The sequence below is a fragment of the Podarcis filfolensis genome (assembly GCF_964270895.1).
Source record: "Podarcis filfolensis genome assembly, chromosome: 14".
NCBI lineage: Eukaryota > Metazoa > Chordata > Lepidosauria > Squamata > Lacertidae > Podarcis > Podarcis filfolensis.
This window is the reverse complement of record NC_139616.1, coordinates 34,869,788-34,889,507: the sequence shown is the minus strand read 5'-3', so window position 1 is coordinate 34,889,507 and position 19,720 is coordinate 34,869,788. Positions and strand designations below refer to the sequence as shown.

The 19,720-nt window shown below is 45.8% G+C and overlaps 2 protein-coding genes across 7 annotated transcripts in view; one reads left to right on the top strand and one right to left on the bottom strand.

Annotated features, from left to right (window-relative positions):
• Positions 1-4,264, top strand: part of NLRC3 (NLR family CARD domain containing 3) — a 31,830-nt gene extending 27,566 nt beyond the window's left edge. For all 4 annotated transcript variants that reach the window (XM_083584957.1, XM_083584955.1, XM_083584956.1 and 1 more), the window contains 3 exons: positions 628-711; positions 1,980-2,063; positions 3,491-4,264. In XM_083584957.1, coding sequence (XP_083441083.1) covers positions 628-711; positions 1,980-2,063; positions 3,491-3,581 — 259 coding nt within the window. In that variant the 3' untranslated portion in view covers positions 3,582-4,264. The remainder of the gene's footprint in view (positions 1-627; positions 712-1,979; positions 2,064-3,490) is intronic.
• The window catches only part of CLUAP1 (clusterin associated protein 1), a 56,773-nt gene continuing 40,965 nt past the window's right edge, over positions 3,913-19,720 (bottom strand). For 2 of the 3 annotated variants that reach the window (XM_083585296.1, XM_083585297.1), the window contains exons 9-13: positions 17,354-17,426; positions 12,044-12,151; positions 9,134-9,189; positions 6,132-6,188; positions 3,913-5,182 (exon numbers count right to left, since the gene is read on the bottom strand). In XM_083585296.1, the coding sequence (XP_083441422.1) occupies positions 5,030-5,182; positions 6,132-6,188; positions 9,134-9,189; positions 12,044-12,151; positions 17,354-17,426 (447 nt within the window). In that variant the 3' untranslated portion in view covers positions 3,913-5,029. The remainder of the gene's footprint in view (positions 5,183-6,131; positions 6,189-9,133; positions 9,190-12,043; positions 12,152-17,353; positions 17,427-19,720) is intronic. The other variant, XM_083585298.1, reaches the window with a different exon arrangement.

Genomic DNA, 19,720 nt, shown 5'->3' with positions numbered 1-19,720 from the left:
GGTCTTTTCCAGGGAGTCTTCTCTTCTCATGAGGTGGCCAAAATATTTGAGCCTCAGCTTCACGATCTGTCCTTCCAGTGAGCACTCAGGGCTGATTTCCTTCAGAATGGATAGATTTGATCTTCTTGTGGTCCATGGGACTCTCAAGAGTCTCCTCCAGCACCATAATTCAAAAGCAACAATTCTTCGGCGATCAGCCTTCTTTATGGTCCAGCTCTCACTTTCATACATCACTACTGGGAAAACCATAGCTTTAAAGCTATCAAACTGAATAAAAGGTAAAGGTACCCCTGACCATCAGGTCCAGTCGTGACCGACTCTGGGGTTGCGCGCTCATCTCGCTCAAGAGGCCGGGAGCTGGCGCTTGTCCGTAGACAGCTTCCGGGTCACGTGGCCAGCGTGACTAAGCCGCAGCTGGTGAGCCAGACCAGCGCAGCACACGGAAACGCCGTTTACCTTCCCGCTGGAAAGCGGTCCCTATTTATCTACTCGCACTTTGGCGGGGATTCGAACCGCTGATCTTTCGATCAGCAAGTCCTAGGCTCTGTGGTTTAACCCACAGCGCCACCCGCGTCCCTATCAAACTGAATACCTGGCCTTAATTTTTCTTCCTTGTTTCTTTGACAGCTTGAGAGGAAACGCCATCGGTTTGGCAGGGGCCAAGGCAATGGCCAATGCCTTGAAAGTTAACGGTGCCCTCCGCAGGCTGAAGTAAGTAAAATGATGGACAGGATACAGATGGGGTCAGTCTGTCATTCAAGAGTGTCAAGAGATGGCCTTTGGGTTTGCATAATGGCTGAAAGTGCTTGTTTAATGGCCTCATGAGGTTGGTGGCTAATTCTGAACCAATAAAATGTGTGCCACATGTATCCTGCTTGAGTTAGGGCTAAGAGTTTTGCAGTGGAATTCCAGGCAGAGCAAATCACCCCCCTCCCCCAAAGCCTGGGTTTTGCACCCAGATGGCAAAAATCACCTTGAAAAGCTGCAAAGGTCGGTTGTTGCTATTGGAGTCACTGATACAAGGCTAGAACCACCTGACTAGGTGCCAGGCTGCTCATGTAGTGCATTTATAAATAGATACAGCATTGTGAAACCATCACAGATCTCCAGGCATTTCTTCCCGTAAGACAGCTGACCCTGTGAAAAGCTCTCCTGAACCTTTCTAATGCTTGGGGAAACTAGCAATACAAAATAGTATTTTGGGGGACAACTAGTTTTTTAAGCACTGCTTTTGAGTGGGGAACCTTTTTCGGCTTGAGGGCTACAATCTCTTCTGACTTTCTGGGGGTCAGTGCAAAAGTGAGTGGGCATGACACCCCCCCAGTCTCCCCATATGCATTCATGTAGACTTAACAAATTCATTCATTCATTCTTTCCCACAGAAGCAGTTAGGCTTGGCTGGGGCAGGGAGGAGTGGCACTTTTGTCAAGTTTAATTATGGGGGCTGAGGAATGTGCTGCTGGAGGTGTCACAGCGCACAGGCAGGGGACGGCGAGCCCCTCCATCGGCAGCCGTGATCTCCACGAATAGCCCAAACAATTAAGCTAGAAAATGGTCTCCCCTTGAAGCCAATAGGAGATATTTTTCCAAGGCCAACTGCTACATTTTGACAGGGGGAATCAGAGCTCACGAAGTTTGAACCAGCTATGAACCCCACCAAAAATACCATGGGGCAATTAGTGTTTTATTTTTTAAAAAACTAATTTGCACCATTGGAAGTTATTGTCTAAATTTTTTTTAAAAAATCAAGCCTAAAGGCTGCATGTTGGGAAGAGGGGGGTGGGATGCAGGGGAAATGGCTTTGTGTGCTTCATCTAGGCTGTGGGATGGAACTTACCCTACCTGTAATGGTAGATACTCAATGGCCAGGCAGATGTTACTTTACACTTTTGTGGGGGAAGCGAAACAAAGCTGGAGCAGACACTGTGTGTGCGCCTGTGCATAATGGATTCCATATGCCCATGTTCTCTTGCCCACAGCCTCCAAGAGAACTCCCTGGGCATGGATGGAGCGATCTGCATTGCCACAGCTCTGACTGGAAGCCACAGCCTCGCCTACATCAAGTAACTCACTTTTCAATGCTTTTGGTCTAGAAAGTGTGTGTCAAAGCATTTCATATCCAGACCCTACTGGATTTGGCAGGGATGGGTGGCCGGGGTGGAGCAGAACTTGCTAATTAATCACAAACATTGCATTCCATACATTAGTGGATGTACCATGGAAGCAGAACTCTTCTTCCTGAGATCCTAAACTTTTTTGAAAAAAAGTTTCCAGCCCATTTATGGCAGAGAAGCTTGAAAACATATGGATCAGTATCTGGTTTAACCTCAGGAGCCAGAGTGGAGATGTGCAGGAAGCACAGTGAGGAGAGGGTGCCCTGCCCTAGTTAGGTAATGGTAATGGTAAAGGTACCCCTGACCGTTAGGTCCAGTTGCGAACTGGGGTTGCGTGCTCATCTCACTCTATAGGCCGAGGGAGCCGGCTTTTGTCCACAGACAGCTTCCGGGTCATGTGGCCAGCATGACTAAGCCGCTTTGGTGAGCCAGAGCAGCACACGGAAATGCCGTTTACCTTCCCGCCGGAGCGGTACCTATTTATCTACTTGCACTTTGATGTGCTTTTGAACTGCTAGGTGGGCAGGAGCAGGGACCGAGCAACGGGAGCTCACCCCGTCGCGGGAATTCGAACCACCAACCTTCTGATCGGCAAGTCCTAGGCTCTGTGGTTTAACCCACAGCGCCACCCGCGTCCCTCTGCCCTGATTACTTTTCTTTTATAGCTACCACTCCTTGGCCCTTCTCCCGCAGGAGCCAACCTGCCCCTTCCCTCTTTTCCTACTGAAAGAAAAACACAAAGGACTTATAAAGCTGGATGTTGGAGCCAGGGCAGATTCCCGGAGGAGGGACAGGCATCCTAGGCTGACAGCTGTATGATGGACCCAAGCAGTTAATTTTACTTCTTTGTTGTAATAGTGATTAGTTCCTGAATATTCAGCAAAGGAGTTAAGAGTTAGCTGCTGTTTGTGGGCCTGGAGGACAATCCCAACCTAAAAACCTTTCCTGTGGGGTTGAGACTGGCTAAATATTGACCATGGCTTGGCAACCCAAATGCGTTAGCTGTCCTTCCTAGCCCCACTGCTTCCCTGTATCCAGCTTTTAGATATTAATTGGTTGGAAAGCACTCCGGTCCAAATCTGTCACAAATCAGGAATGCCCACCCTCCGCAGCTTCCACTCTCCAGACCTTTAGGGCACAAGCACAACAGCCACCACTCAATTAAGTTGCCCATTGAGCAAAAGCTCCAACTGGTTCAAGGAACCTAACAAAGTCATGTGCAACAGGGAAAGCCATTCAACCTCTCCCCCTGCTCAGAGCTTTTTTTTTTTGGGTGATTCTGACATGTGAGAAAATTGCAATTACTGATCAGACCGTGAGCAGTGCCAAGACAGTGATGCTGCATTAAGAGTCAACCCTTTGTCTTCCCTCCACAGCTTACAGGGAAACAAAATAGGTGAATCTGGAGCCAAGGTGATTGCTGATGCCATCCGTACAAATGCCCCCAGCTGCGTTGTGGAGATGTGAAAGAGAAACTTCCCTGGAGGAGGTGCTCTGGGATTCCAGACATCCTGCGCCCTGGAGACATGCCCCTTCCTCCCAAATGGCTCACTGACAAGGATGTGGTGCAAAGGCAGATCACCAGGGAGTGACAGGATGCTGCAATGGATGGTACTAAGTGGGGATGTGGCCTGAGCTGAAGGCAGTTGTGGAAAAGGACAAACCTTGTCATTTTCATTCTGGACATTTGTTCCTGCTGGTGCAGGTGCTTCGGTGCTTCAGACATTTTGTGGGGGATCTGCAGCAGTGGTTTGTGCCTTCCTGACAAACTGAAAGCAGTTGACACCACAAGAAGAAACAAGATTGTAAAGTCGTTTATTTTGTGAAACGAGGGAATGAATGTAAAAGTCAAAGAGTTTCAGAGCAAGTCTGGAAAATACATACAACTTGCAAGGCATAAGGAACTGAGGAATCCTCAACACAGAACTAGCTCAACAGGTGATACCTGGCACTGTTAGGGGATTGAATCTATAAAATATTTTTCATTTATCCTCTGAAAATAAAATTATACACAGAGGCATTCAGAGACTGCTAGCACTGTGTGGCTTGTGGCAAGAGGAAAGTATTCACCCAAGCCTGTTCGGTGCCTAGAAACTTATTGGCCCAGAATAAGGGGAGAAAAACAAAATAAAACTTGTATTTCTACTAAATGAGTTTTTTTTTAAAAAAATTAAAAGTTGCTTAGGAAAACCAAACTGATACCTGGTTTTACATTAGCATGGACATGTGTGGCAAGGACTTGGTATTAAATAATGAGGCTGGAGATATCATTCCTAGAACTTCTTTTATCCCAATATGACAGTGCTTTATATGTGCTCATATAGCAAAGGGGTAAATTAAAGACAAAGCAGAGCCCCAGACTAATTGTGGCCTCCTTTCCTGCCTTGTCAGTTTTGGTAAAAGTGATGGAAACATTTGTTGGGGCTCCAATATTCCTTTGTTCTTGGCAAAAGACAGAATTCATTTTCGTCTGCCAAGGGTAGTTAGGCACTTGGGATGATAGTTCAGAATTCAATCTGAAGTCCAGCTGTTAATTTATCCTGAATTGTTCTTTGAAACAATTCCAGATTCATGTTTGTATCAAAAAGATACCAGGAATCTTGTAGGAGTCTAAACTGCTTTGTGTTGCTGGATTTTGTGTGTGTGTGTGTGTTGCTGGGTCTCTTAAAACTTTGGCACCATGGAGCGTGACATGACAGCTCCCTGAATGTAAGTGTTCTTTCCTTGCTCATGAACTGACAACAGCAAAAGAGCTAAGCTACTTTGAGTTCCAAGATATATTACTACTTTGGTACTCTTTTCACTAGTATCAAGGTTGCCTTACTCTATAGAGTACATCCTGTCAGAGTCATGTGGGTCAACGTTTTAGCTTCTCTGTGCTCCTCAAGGTTTGTCCCTGGAGATGACCCGGCTGCTCAAAAGTCATTATCACTCTCCTCCAGGGGCTCGGGCTTTCTCACCCTCCGACTCGCCTTGTTGGGAGAGAGATCCATGCTGTCATCTTCCAGGTCGTCGTCATCATCATCGTCGTCGTCATCCAAATCAATTTCACTGTCTTCAGTGTCCTCCTGTAAAAATATTTTATTTATTATTTGGTTTTTTTTAAAAAACCTGCCCTGTCTTGAAGGCTCAATGTAAGAAACTATTAGAGTCAAACCACTAAAAGAGCTTATCATTATTAGTAACAAGGCTGTTACTCAATTTAAAACATTTGTCAATTAATCAGCTAAAGTTGATACGGTTAAGATCACAAGAACAGCCTTGCTGGGTCAGGCCAAAGGCCCATCTAGTCTGTCCCCCTGCTCTCGCAGTAGCCAGTCAGATGCCCCAGTGGGAAGTCCTCAAGCAGAAACTGAGGGCAACAGTAACCAGTATTCAGAGACATGCTGCCTCTGACACGGCAAGTGGAACATCCAGCTACCAGGGTAATAGCCACGGATGGCCTTCACAACATCATATTGGAGCAATTGCCATTATGTGCTGTGTGAGGAAGGACATCAATTATTGCGTTCCACTGCACAAGCCTCTTCCATGTTCCATGGGAGGAGCTGTGGCGGGAAAAGGGTTTTGAAGAAAATCACGTGGCAGCAGCTTGCATGATTGCCTTTCCATTTTGACCACGTCCCTCCTTGAAAGTAACAGATAGGAATATTGTACAATAAAGTACATATCTGAGCACGCACAGAGTGTTTTGCTTTCCCCAAAACAAATAGCTCTGCTTAATTCTGGTGTGGCTTCCAACCAAGATCTGTCTTTTTAAATACTGCCCTTGCCTCTGCCTTGATAGCAATCTGAGAACACAGGCCAAAACATTTTTGAGGCTTCTCCTGACTGTTTGTGTAAACTACATATGCCACTATGCATCTCACCATTATTCACTCTTTTCATTTGAGTGCTACCGATGGCTGAAAATGCTAAAGAAGCTGCAGGGAAGGAAGGCTGTGCACCACCAGAGCTGTGTGTGTGTGGGCCCTGGCATGTGGAGGGGAAAGCATTGCGGACGGGAGTCACACCCACCTTAGCCTTGGCTCTGGAGACTTTGCGCTTACTGGCTTGGGCTCGGGCTGCCCCGACCTTGGAAGAGGGAGCAGCAGCGCGCAGAGGCAACGCGAGATGGAAGCAGAAAGGGGAAAAATTAGGAGAGAGAGAGAAATGAAACCAGCGAATACTGCAAAAATGAATGGGAGTGAAAGAGGCACCGGGGAGAGGGGGCAGAGTCTCCAAAGGAGGGAGGAGGAGAAGACAGGTGAGCTGCACAACTGGGTGGGCTAGGGCAGCTGCCTGCCTGCCTGCGGAGAATTCAAGTAGGGCAGGTGGACAGGGTACAGCCCCCTCTCAGTGGCACCAATGAGACCACACCCACACCATACATTTGAAGCACTTATTCCACTTTGACAGCCATGGCATTCCTCAAAGAATCCTGGGAACGGTAGTCTGTGCTGAGAGTACAGTGGTACCTTGGGTTAATAACTTAATTCGTTCCGGAGGTCCGTTCTTAACCTGAAACTGTTCTTAACCTGAAGCACCACTTTAGCTAATGGGGCCTCCTGCTGCTGTCGCGCCGCCAGAGCACGATTTCTGTTCTCATCCTGAAGCAAAGTTCTTAACCCAAGGTACTATTTCTGGGTTAGCAGAATCTGTAACCTGAAGCATATGTAACCCGAGGTACCACTGTAGTTAGGTGTCAGGAGCAGGTCAGCAATAAAACACCCAGTGTCAGTGAAGTTAACTCTTTATTCAAAGAAACCCAAACAGCTCAGGTGTAGTGATCACAGTATCTCTTTCCAGTAGATCTTGCCCCAATGAGGCAGTTGTGAGTTTCAAATATTTTTTTTGGAGAACATCGTGTTTGTTTAAGTCGTATGAGAGTGCTTTAAATGTGTGGTGTGGATGTGACCCAAGTTTCTGTAGAGGTGCCAGGAATCTGCTTGACTGCAATACAGGCTGGGAGAAGGGGCTTGTTTAGAATCACTGTAGGATTGGAAGGGACCCCAAGGGTCATCTAGTCGAGCCCCCAGTAATGCAGGAATCACAGCTAAAAAAATCTCTGGCAGATGACCATCCAATCTTTGCTTAAAAACCTCCAAGGAAGGAGAGTTCACCACTTTTTGAGGGAATCTGCTCCAAATTATAGCCGAAGCTCCGTGTGGCTGTTATCCTGCCGTAAACTGTTTAAGGGCAGCTGCTTATTCTGAGGCTAGGGTAGAAATGTTCAAACAGGGTTAGGGGCACATTAGTGTGCCACGAGAGAACTGCTGGAGTTCTGAGAAAAATTCACTGTCCACTGCTGGCCTTGGCACATGCAAGACCAATTTCATATCTGCCTTCTCTGCCACAGTGATGCAGTCATAATTAACAACAACAACAACAACAACAACAACAACAAAAGAACAAACCACGTTGCAACAACACTTTAAACCTAACACCACAATTTAAAACAGCTATCCAAACAAACACAGCCTCTTTGTCTACTTCAAGTGAGCAGCCGCCACCCTGAGCCATTCAAAGGAGGCCTTCGTGTGGCAGCTCCAATTCAGTAAACCTGGTTTTCACACAGGAAGTGCAAATGCTTTAGTATTTCCTGCATCCGTGCAATGACTTCAGGCTGACCTGAACAATGCATATTCAAAACACAAGCAGCAGTTTCTAGCCAGGGAGGTAGTCTGTCCCAAGGGGAAGAGCCAAGGAGTTTGGCTCCTACATGAATAAAAATGATAGACTTAAGAGAAGCCCAAGCTTTAGTGGCAAATTGCTTTAGAGAAAAAGGTTTTCTTAGTCAGAAAGTACTCAAAAACATTCAGCTGGGAAGAAACACCCTGATATTTAAATACACAGAGTGAAATCTCGTAGATCTTAGGGTGGCCAAATCCCACTGAAAGCAGTGGGACATAAAAGAGAGTTAAATTGCACTTAGATATTTATTTATTTCAATGGGACTCAGGCCTAACTACAAATTAATTAATTTTTAGCCCCCACCCCAGGCCAAAGACTCTCATAAGGCAGTTCATAACTAAAATAAAAACAAATTTCTAGCCCAAAACAATTAATTTTAAGTTATAAAAGAAGCAGCAGTTTACATGATATAGACAAACAACCAAATTCTTTTGAAAGCAGTTTAAAGCACATTTGAAAATAACTAGAGGGAGATCCTGTGCAAAGAGGGTGAGCAATTCAGCAGGGATAGAGCCACCACTGAAAAGGCCCTGTTTATTGTGCCTGCCATCCTGATGGGGCTTAATGGTGAGCCCTGATATCACCACAGTAATGCTTAGGTATGAATGACCTGGAATGTATCAGCAAGACAGCTAGGCCTTCCTTGTTCTCTGCAAGTTGCACCAATGACATGGCAAGGGGGGGGAGGAGCAGAAAAGCACTGAGCATGGTGTGGTCATGTCTTTTCCTGGATGTAATTTTCTTTAGCAAAATGTTGCTAGGAGGACAGACAGAAAAAACAGAGCTGCCGGCGGCCGCATGCTCCTCGTCACTTTCATCTGTCCCACGGGGGTAGTAGCAGCACAGGTTCCGCAAAGACCAATTAGCATCCCCGTCAATCAAGATCTGTCTTTATCTATTGTAAAGTGCTTAATGCTTTTAGTAACAGTAAAATTACCAGGCGCCGTATGATAAATTTTGAAGGGAAAAGAAATGATAGTGATGGCGTGATCACAAAAGGAGTCTCTGTCCCCAGAGAGAGGGGGGGGAGGGAGGGGGGGAGGGACAGACAGACCTCTGAGAAGCATCGCTTGCCAGTCTGCTGCTCTGCTTACCTAACTTAATCGCAAGAACAGCAGGAAAAGGCAAAGAAGTGGCTGCACTAGGAAGGAGAGAAAGAGACCTACAGAGAAGAGAAGAGATGAGATGGGGAAGATGCAGGAGCTTTTGAGGAAAGTGGGGGAGACAGAAACAGAAAGTGAAATAAGGCAGGGGAAACTGAAGAGGCAGGCTACCTGTTGCAGAATGAGAAGGCATGCCATGGAAAAAGCACCTTTTTGCCAATAGCGTCTTTAGCAACTACTTACATCGTCCTCTGTGTCTCCACCTTGCATCGTTCCTACAATCCGTTTGTTTGGTCTCCCTGGAGCAGAGAAGGAGACAGAATCAATGAGAATATGGCTGAACACACAACAATGCTGGGTATCTTTCTTTCTAGGGAGCCAAAGGTGGTATAAGAGGCACTTGATGCTCAGACTTATCCTGCCAGTATCCCTGTTCTCAGATTTGGGGTGGGTGGCTGTAGGGTTTGTTTGTTTGTTTGTTGTAGTCTCTTTGACCAGAAATGACGAGAGGGAGAAGAGAAAGTGAACATGGACCTAGCAGGCAACAATGCCTCAGGTCACACCTTTCTGATTGTGTTAGAAAGAAGATGCTTTGAAGGGCAACGTTGGATTTAGAGAAATTATAAATAATAATAAATAAAATGAAGTGCTAGAGAGTCCTAAATATGTGATCTATTTTCTGCCTGAGCGGCCACGAGAGGCAAACGTTCACTGCCTGTCAGAATGGGCCCCTTCTTGATGGAGCCCCTGTCCTTCCAAAAGCTGTAGGACAATCCACATGCCATCTATGGGGAACACCTTTTCACTTACCCCTGCCTTTGATGTGATGACACAAACTTAAATAAAGCCACATTAGCTTAAACTAATATGTCAGCTTTGCTCTAATGACTGCTTCTGTGTTCCAGTAAAGGTCACAGCTCTTTTGCAGGGAGGAGCCGAGAGCGCTTGACCAAAGCAGGAGACAGCTGACATTCGGAGACAGATGCAAGGAGCTCCTGAAGTCATTTTGTGCATTAATGCTTCCAGCTTAACATTGTTGGTGAGGCTCCAGAGAGGCTCCACAAAGCGCTGCCATCCTTGTGGTATCTTTATTTTATTTATTTATTTATTTACGGCTATTAGCCCATAAAATATGTACAAACATAAAAACACAGAGACATAAAAACAGATATATCCAACAACAGAAGGTGAACACCACGATGCAAGGGTGGGTCATTGAGCAGAGCCAAGTGACAGCTTGGGGCCAGGAGAGCTCCAAGGGACGGATCACAGAAACGGAAAACTGAAGACGAACTCCGACATGCACTCTCATCATAACAGTCCGATTAGTTTTGATGTTGTTGTTGTTTTTTGGTGGTTTTTGAGTGTGAGATAACCGCATTCAGAAATCTCGTCACCTGCAGAGTTACAGAAGGATCTGTATCCTGCAAAAGCAGTGCGGCGTGTGACTCAACAGGCCTGCCAACCAAGCGCAGTAAAGCAGGACCCAGGAATTTAGCCCTGGCTATGCTATGTAGGGGACAGTTGAACATTATATGTGAAAGAGATTCAACAGTTTCCCCGTCACATACGCATAGCGGAGACACCAAACCCTTGGAAAATCTGTGGTTCAGCAGGTTCGATGGAAAGACATTGAACCTTGCACGAATAAATGCAAGTCGGTGTGGTACTGATGAAAGAGATGACATGTATGATGGAAGGTCAAGTGGTGGGGTTATTCCGTGATACCTGGGGGAGCAGACACCCCCACCCCTGGCGAGGTTGTGTTGATTTTCAAAGTCCGCTAATCTTTGCTCAATAAGGCTTTTGGCTGAGCGTAAGTTCATCTTTAAGGAGTCCGCTGGGGAAATTCCGATGCTCAGAAGTTTGGCATGGATTTTTCCTACCCACGGATTGACAAAGACGTCCCGCCAGAGGCACTGAAAAAGGTAATGGTTGGGAAGCCTATGCCAGCTGGACAGCCAATAGCCAAAGACTCGCTTCCAGACGACAGTCTCCAATGATGCAATCCTTAACTCCAGACGTATGGCTGCATTGCTCACACACATGGGGAGTTTCAGAAGGCGACGGAGAAACTGATTCTGCAATGTCCCCAGTGATGTTAAATTGGACCCTGGGGCCCAGAGCGGGGCAGCATAACAGAGGGTGGAAACCACTTTTGCGTGGTATACCTTCAATGCAGAAGGGATGTGAGAGGCTCCGTCGGCCGCAAAAAATTGGAGTAGAGTATAAAGTATTGTTTTCCCTTTGTTTAGTAAATACTGTATCTGTGGCTTCTTGTGGTATCATAATATGAGAATCTGGGGAAGGAGTGGGAGAGCAACTGCATCTCATGCTCTTGGTTAAACTAGAGGAGCCGTTCTGGGGATGGAGCCACATGCACAGGGTTCAGTTATAGCAGAGGTGGGGAATCCTTGGCCCTCCAGACATTCCTGAATCATCTATGGCTATTGGCCATGATTGCTGGAACTGAGGGGAGTTGTAGTTCAGCTACGTACTTCAGAAGGGACAAATATTCCCCATCTGTGAGCGAAACCATTTTTTAAATGAGTCCAGAGCTCCACTTACTGTAAGGGCCATGCTAGAAGTGACAGGACAATTCTGTGTATTTAAACATAAAAAGGCCCCAATTATGTGGAAAATGTGGCAGGGGGAGGAGGATTTGATTCGAAAAACAAACAGGATGCATGGATCTCTCCTGCCCACCCACAGCTTAGCTCCCTGCAATGGGGAGATGCTTTTCCAATTCTGAAAGTGAACCAACATGGAGAGAAGTTCTTCAGGAGAGGAACTGCGAGATAGAAAGTATGCAGCTCACCCGCTGGCCATAAAAAAACCACCTTATAGCTCCTAACTTCTAAATGCCTGAGGCAGTATCATATTCAGTAAACACATAATTGTTCCTATAAATGTGCAGCTCGGCCAGAAATGCAACTCCAGAAAGCGGCCTGAGAAATAATATATTTTAGACTCCCAACTTCATTTTGTTGGCCAGCCCTTTCCAGAGCTGAGCAAGCATTTCAAAATTGTAGGCGGCACCATGAAGTTTCTAGGCACTTGCTGTTTCCCGCCGCCCTGCAGGACAAACCACTCAGCCCCTTGGGTCCCTTTCATCTACAATGGAGCGTCCACCAGGTGTACAGGTACAGGTACCTTGCATCAGCATCTCCATGGCCGTATGCTGCTTCATTAGCTGCCTGTCTTCCATGTCACTGTCAGATCCCTCATCCTCATGGATCTCTATGTCCGAGTCGTCATTATCTAAATAAAAACAAGAATGCCCACCAAAGACGGTTATTAGGACATCAGCTCCATCTCTTTCTGTTCTTTGCTTCAGCTTGAAGGAATGATTGTGGGCTGACAGGCAGACCACAGCTCAGCAACAGAGTAATTGCAAAAGAGATCTCCGGTTAAGACTCAGGAAATAACTTTGCTTCAGGCATGGCACTGGGGAATCCACAGTCAAGAGCACACAACTTTAAATAATAATAACAATAAAAACCCAGTCAAGGTGAGGAATGACCTTTTAATTGAGATGGCAGAAAAGAGGTGCTTCAAGCTTCCCCTCAGTGCTGCTGCTTCTGTCAAAATTATTCCCTTCTGGGACTACTATTAGCATCGTTTGATAGGGGTGGAGAGGATAGGGGGACAGGCTCTTGGTTGTCATCTCCCTCACACTGTAGGTGTTTAAATCCTACTGCCATTTAAGCAGTCTGAACAATGTGCAGGATTGCAGTGCAAGAAGACGGAACTGCTTCTGTCCAGAAAACTCACATATTGATATGAATGGAACAAAGGAAGACCGTCCACTAAAGGAGACCCTCCCTTTATTGATTTCATATCTTTTACTCTCAGAGATCTAATTCTACAGTGTGTGAAGGTCAGGAGTAGCTACGTGGTCACAGCCATTAGATTTTTCATGTGGTCTCTGCAATGATCACACTTAAGAGAATCAGCTTGGAAATTTGATAACATTGCTCATTCCTTCTTATCATGCCGGCCAGCTATTCCCAACAGAACACAAGATCAGCGGTGATAAATATAGGGTGCATTTGCTGTCAAGCTGTGTGAGCCCACTCACAGATAACTATTTACCCCTGTTCATAACACTGGAACCTGCAGCTCAGTTCAATGGAGCTAGCCGGACTTTGAAATATGCCAGAAACAGCTCCCTGAGCTACCTTCCATCTCATCTCCTGCAGATAAATGACGCAATTGATTTCCATGCCCTTCTCAAACACAGTTAAAGGATCCAGAGAAATCGGACGCCTATCAGAACACACAGAGACACAAATACCCATAGTGGCTAATCAGAGCGTTTCAGAAGTTACAAATGTAGGGGTGGAGAACACTTTGAAATTTGATTGTTGCCTACACATTCATCACAAACAAGGTTTTGGAAGTTTCTCTCTCTTTCCTTTTTACTGTGATCTTTTCTAAAGAGAATCAGCGCCATCCAAAACCAGCAGGAAGCAGGGAGGTGCCCCACTTAGGGGAAAGAAAGATCAATATGTTCTCAATTCAAGAAGATTTGTAGAAAATTAAGGATCTCTCACCCAAGCGAAATTAACCAACTGACGTAGTAATAATTATTGTAACAACAACAACAGGGACAAAACGGGCTGCAGATTAATTACAAAATGTTCTTCTCTACATTCCAAACTTCTATTAGTTTTTGGTCCTGGTTCAATGGTTATGGCTTCCCCCAGAGAATCTTAGGGATTGTAGTTCAGGAACTTCTAACAGAAGATTCTCAGCACCCTCACCCAAGTCCCCTGCAGAGAGGACAGACTATTTCATCAGTTTAGAACTGAACATTAATGGGGTGGAGGAAACTGTGCTGCACACCATCAGCCATGGCATGTCACCTGTCCTTCCTACAATAATGCAAAGTGGGAACAGAAAGGATGCAGTTCTAAGGCGGAAGGCTTCCTCTCAGAGGCGGTGGAGTGATGGTTGCCTGCCTGATATACTGCTGCCACCGCCACCTTCTTTCCTCCAGGCAGGGAGTGGGGGACGTCCAACCCACAGGCCAATCCTGGCCCACAAAGGGATCCAATTGGCCACCGGGCCATTTCCCTCCAAACCACCCCCACCCCCTCATCAGCTGAGGTCACAGGTGATGTCAGCTGATGGCTGGGAGGGTAGAGCATGGGCGTAGCCAATGGAGGGGGGCAGGAAGGGACAGCTGCCCCCAATCAATAAAAATCAATAAAAATACATAGCTGAGGTTCTGCCCCCCCAACAAAAGTCCTGGCTATGCCCATGATTGGCTGCACCACCCCATTCCCAGCAAGGACCAGGATCATGCAGCCTAGGCAGCAGGATTTAATCTCAACTCACCAGCTGCCTTCTCCTATAAGGGGGCAGGGATAGCGGCTGGCAGATGGAGGACTCCCTCACGCCACTGCTGCCACCCATCCCCTTTAAAAAGGAAGCAAAGTACCATTTGAAATTGCCTCTCCCCACCACTTTAAAGGAACCCATGCTGTGGTTCCATAAAGCAGCTATTAACTAAAAATACAAATGACTTCCCTAAAATATCCTAACATGTAGATGGAATCAGATGAGAAGGTAGTACAAATTGTGTCTTTGTATGCCACTAATTTCACATGAAAACCAAAACTGAAGAAGGAAAGAACGACCCACACCAAACCCCAAATGTGTTTAATAAATCTTTCACTGATCATACTTTGTTTCCACCTTAGCTGCAGGCAGAACCCACCAATAGATGTGTCACTTTCTCAATAAAGCTTTGTTCAAGCCAAGAACAATATGTGCTTCATGTTCACTGTGGGAACTCAGATTTCCCCACGGATCAAAGCTGCTCTTGTTTGCCCCAGTTGCTTCAAATCTTTGTAAACAAAAGCAAATATGTGATATACTCCATTTGAGCGGCTAAGCCCCAGGAGCTCATCCATTGCTTCCCCAAACAGAATTTTGCCAATACTGTAACAACAAACAACTGAGTTTGTAAAACAGAGGCAGTTTTATGATTGAGAAGGAATTATGCTCCAAAGGAAAGCTCTGTCATTGAAAGTCCAGTCCTGTGTACTTCAGCAGACAAGCCTCTGGGATGAGGAGCCTGGTTCAAATCTCATCTTACCTATACACTCACTGAGATGGCCTTTGGCAAATCTCAGAGCCTCAGTACGCCATCAGCATATGGTGATCACTGAGAGTATGTCCATGAACTGCTCTGAACGTTCTAAGAATTACGTATCTGAGCAAGTGTATTTATTCTCCTTCAGACTCCTCTAAATTCATTTTTTAAAGTCCTTTGGCTTCATGTTCAAGTCTGATTATGCTCAGCTTTGCTCATAGCCATCTTTTCGGAGAACCATCTAATTGTAGAGTTGTAAGGGGCCTTGGAGATCATCTGGTTCAACCTCCTGCTCAATGCAGAATCAAGTTCCAGGGTAAAAATCAGCTGGGGGAAGGCCCTTTCAAGTCTCCTTCTAGAAGACAGCTGCAAGATGAAAAAAAATTCAGGATCCACAACAGGCATGGGCAAACTTTGGGCCTCCAGATGCTGCTAATTACAACTCCCACCAGCCCCAACAAGCATGGCGAATGAGCAGGGAATATGGGAGTTGTAGTTCATCACCTTCTGGAGCACCAAAGTTTCCTCATGCCTGATCTACAAAGACCCAGCAAGCCAAAACACTAGTCCTCAGCAGAACCAACAGTGCTCTGCTACTTAAAGCCTGCTGCCACATACAAAAGGACAAAGACAAGGAAGGTTGAGATAAAACTATTAACAAGCTGGAACTATCAAATGCGACTTGAAAAGCTTCAGCCAGTCTCAGTCAAAAGCAAAAATTCCCTTAACTGATCCACAAGAGAAAACCTTCTGGGCTTCTCCCTCACATGCCCCCTGCCTCCCAATAAATGTTCAAGGCATACAAAGCAATATTAAAATAACTGGGATGATTCACCTAAGGGTCTCTGCTGACGTCTTAGTTAAGAATAAGCCAAAACTGAAATAACAACATCAGGATAAAATTGCTCCTTCCAATCTGTCACTGATCAGAATTTTCTGTCAAAAGTTAGCATGTGGGCAACCTTATTAATTATAGTTCCCTTGGTATTAAAAGCAGGCCTAAATACTCCCTCCCACTGGAGGGATTTGACCAAGAGTAAAAAGAGAGGAAACATTGACTGGAATTGCTTATCAGATGAAGAGCAGCATCTTTGGCTAATTAAATAGAGTTACTTATTTTCATATGGCTTAAACAGGACCCAATACTATAAGACCCGGTTTTAGTTCAATGTAATCCGCAAATCGGTGAATTAATCCAGTTTTGCATATTCATCTGCAAAAGTTACTAGCTCATAGAAAGTTTTCTGCTTGCCTCTTGCATGCCTGTAACTTATATTAGCCATTTATACCCTAAAGGAGGAATATGTTGTTGCTCCTTGCCTGGTTGTAGGTTTTCTTAGCTAGTACAGGTGCCCAGGTGAGTTGCAATTTACAGCTTTGAATTAATAGTCAGGTGGATAATAAAAAAACCAAAACCTGTTTTTTGTTGGATAGGCCATCCATCAATTTCTTTCACTCCATTGGTGTCTATTCATTCTCCATAGTTGCATGAGCTGGAGAGGTGAGGCGGTGAGGCCCCTTCCGTCAGACCAGTTGCCATTTGGCTCTTCCACTCCACTAACAGGCAATGCACCGGCCACATCAGAGAAAAGAATGTGAGAGTCTAAGGCCCCCTTCTATGGGACCAACTACTGTTTGGTTCCTCCAAGATGATGTGTGCCAGGCACATTCCGCCCAAATCATTATGCAACCTTATTACAGATGAACTGGTATCTGAATTTACTCTTTACCCCCTTCTATTATCACCCTTTCCTTTTTGTAGCCAACGGATTGGTGGCCATGATTTTACACATTAAAGTGTCTTGAGCAAATGGGTGGGGGGGAAGTGGCATGTAAATGCGGTCAATAAATAATACAACAAATCCCATATTATTAGCACACAGCAAGGCAAAACTGCTTCATAGAGTTGTAGAGTTGGAAGGGACCATGAGGGTCCTCTAGTCCAACCCTCCTGCAGCTAATGGGTTTGATACTACATTGTTAAACTGAAAGTGACTCACCTCTGTTCCTAAAATTAATAGGGCTTACCCACCATGCTACCCATAATGCAGCTGATCTGGGGCTCAGATATTTAGACAGTAAGCAGCCATGACCTACCCAAAGCTCCCATCATTGAAATGGGGTGGGTGGGGGGCAACAGACATACAGCCTTGACTTCCCATTCTGCCTTGAAAATAGTAAATTGAGTGACAGGACAATCAAGCAGAAAGAGAAAACTGCTGTAGCTCCATATGCCTCTCTGCCTGCTTGGTGTTTAGTTTCCACCTCAAATGACCATGGTAACATGCAAATGGAAAGGGTCAAACTGCATGGGACCCTGGGTCTGCAGACACCCGGAAAAGATAACAAACAGAGCTCACTTCCACTCTTCAGCAAGCGCTTCTCTTCCTCCTTCAGCTTGTTCTGCATCAAACGCAAAGTGTTCTCTGCTTCCTGCAGGGAAGGGAAAACATCAAAATCAGAAAGGCAGCTGCACCATGCTTCCGCTCAGGAGGGTAACAAGACATAAGCTGTTGCTTGGGTTAATATCAAAGGCTTTGCAGCCAGCTTAGTTCCATAGAATGGGACTTAAAAAAAAAGTGACTATAAGTTTCTCTCTAAATTAGATCAACTCTAGCTGTTCAAAAGTGCTGCAAACCTTTGAATCTGGGCACACTCCTCTTTGATTCGTGCCAGAAGATTATTCCATGAGGTTCAGTAGACTAAAACGTTTTTTATGTAACTTGTTGGTTCAATAAAAGAACATCTACAAATGTTAATCAACTGTCTATGAGAATCCATACAATTTTTGTGTGTGCTAGCCATGGGGGGAGTAAAGCCACTTTCCCTGCAACCAGTATGAAAGCTAACTGGGCTAACTTTGGTCCTTATCCCTAGCCTGCTTAGAAGAAGCACCTCCTGAGCTCGTTCCAGTCATGTCTGCCAACTTCATTTGCAGTTGGAGCCAGCTCAGAGGTGCTGCCTTGTGGCACAGCAAAGCACAATGGTAAATGTTAAAGGGAAGGGTGGTAAAGGTAAAGGTACCCCTGCCCGTACGGGCCAGTCGTGTCCGACTCTGGGGTTGCGTGCTCATCTCGCTCTAGAGGCCGGGAGCCGGCGCTGTCCGCAGACACTTCCGGGTCACGTGGCCAGCGTGACGAAGCTGTTCTGGCGAGCCAGCACCAGCGCAGCACACGGAAACGCCGTTTACCTTCCCGCTATAAAGCGGTACCTATTTATCTACGTGCACTTAAGAGTGCTTTCGAACTGCTAGGTGGGCAGGAGCTGGGACCGAACAACGGGAGCTCACCCCGTTGCAGGGATTTGAACCGCCGACCATACGATCAGCAAGTCCTAGGCACTGAGGTTTTACCCACAGCGCCACCCGCGTCCCCCTTAAAGGGAAGGGTAAGGACCCCTTTTTAGTGCTGTCACCCACTAAAGGGAGTGGGGGAGAAGAGCAGAATGACAAGGGCAGAGGAGAAAGTGCTTCCAGCCTCCATTTTTATTTACTAGTCTGCTTTTTTTAAGCCAGCAAGTAAAAATTCAGATATGCACTGCCAGTTGTGTTGGTTTTACACTTCTTTGTACAGTTGCTGTGGCAGAACGAAACAAAGAGCTATACCCTAAAGCCATGCACAACACTTGGAAATGTATTCCAAGTGCTTCTGTGACTACTTGTACACTCAAAGCACCTGCACATGGGTTTATGCAATTAATCTAGGAAGGGAAATATCCTTCAAAGGTCAAAAACTTAAAGCAATTTCATCACTATTATGCCGACAACAATATGGCAAAGCAGCCAGTTCTATGAACTTCGCTGCTTTCTCTGCCTAGGGTAGAATACATGCTCCAGAGTGATGCACACAGGCTCCTGTTTCTTACCATAACACATTTTCTTACATTGCTTACTCCTTGATTCCAACTATGGTCGAGAGAAGCAAACTTATGTGTGCTCTAGCCCACAAATACTGTTCAGGACCTTGCGGGTAGTTCACTGACATATAGAGGGAGTGTGGTGGTGGGGGAGATGTGCAATTAACGAATGAGAACAGGAGTGCAAGATCTGCCACCCTCCTGCTTCCTCTGTGCCCGCCACCTCTTCTCTCTCACTGGGTGACAAACAGGAAGGAGGCTGGGACCCAACAGGATGAGACCCTTCTCTTGCCAGCTTGCGTAGGATCCCACCAGGGCTCAATTTACTCGTTAGATGATTTATAAACCACCACTCATCAAAACAGATTGGATGGATTTCATAATTTATTGTATTTGTTTTCGTAAATAGTTTTTTTTAAGAAGTTTTCTTTTAGAATTGTATAATACAATTAAAGCAACAAACGAAAAATAAAAAGGAAAGTCAACATAGGAAGGGAGGGCAGAAAGGCTTCCTATGGGCATCTAATTGGCCACTGTGGGAACAGAATGCTATATGCCAAAGGGGTCTTTGTCCTGATCCTGCAGGCCTCTTCATATGCCTACCCTTCCTGTCCACTGGGCCAGCTTGGACAGAAAGGGCTATCAAAAGGTACCCTTTGGGGCCAGGACTTGCCTAAGCCACACAATCCTCTTGGCTTTGGGACATTTCTTGGCATCCCTTGGCTCGTCTCAACTTGGGCAGCTACCAATGGCTGACCCCTGCCACAGAGGGAGAGAGGAAAGGGAAGAGGAATGTTCAGGGGGTGGGACTAGATGACCCTTGAAGTCCCTTCCAACTCTGCAATTCCATAATTCTATAATCTGAATCCATG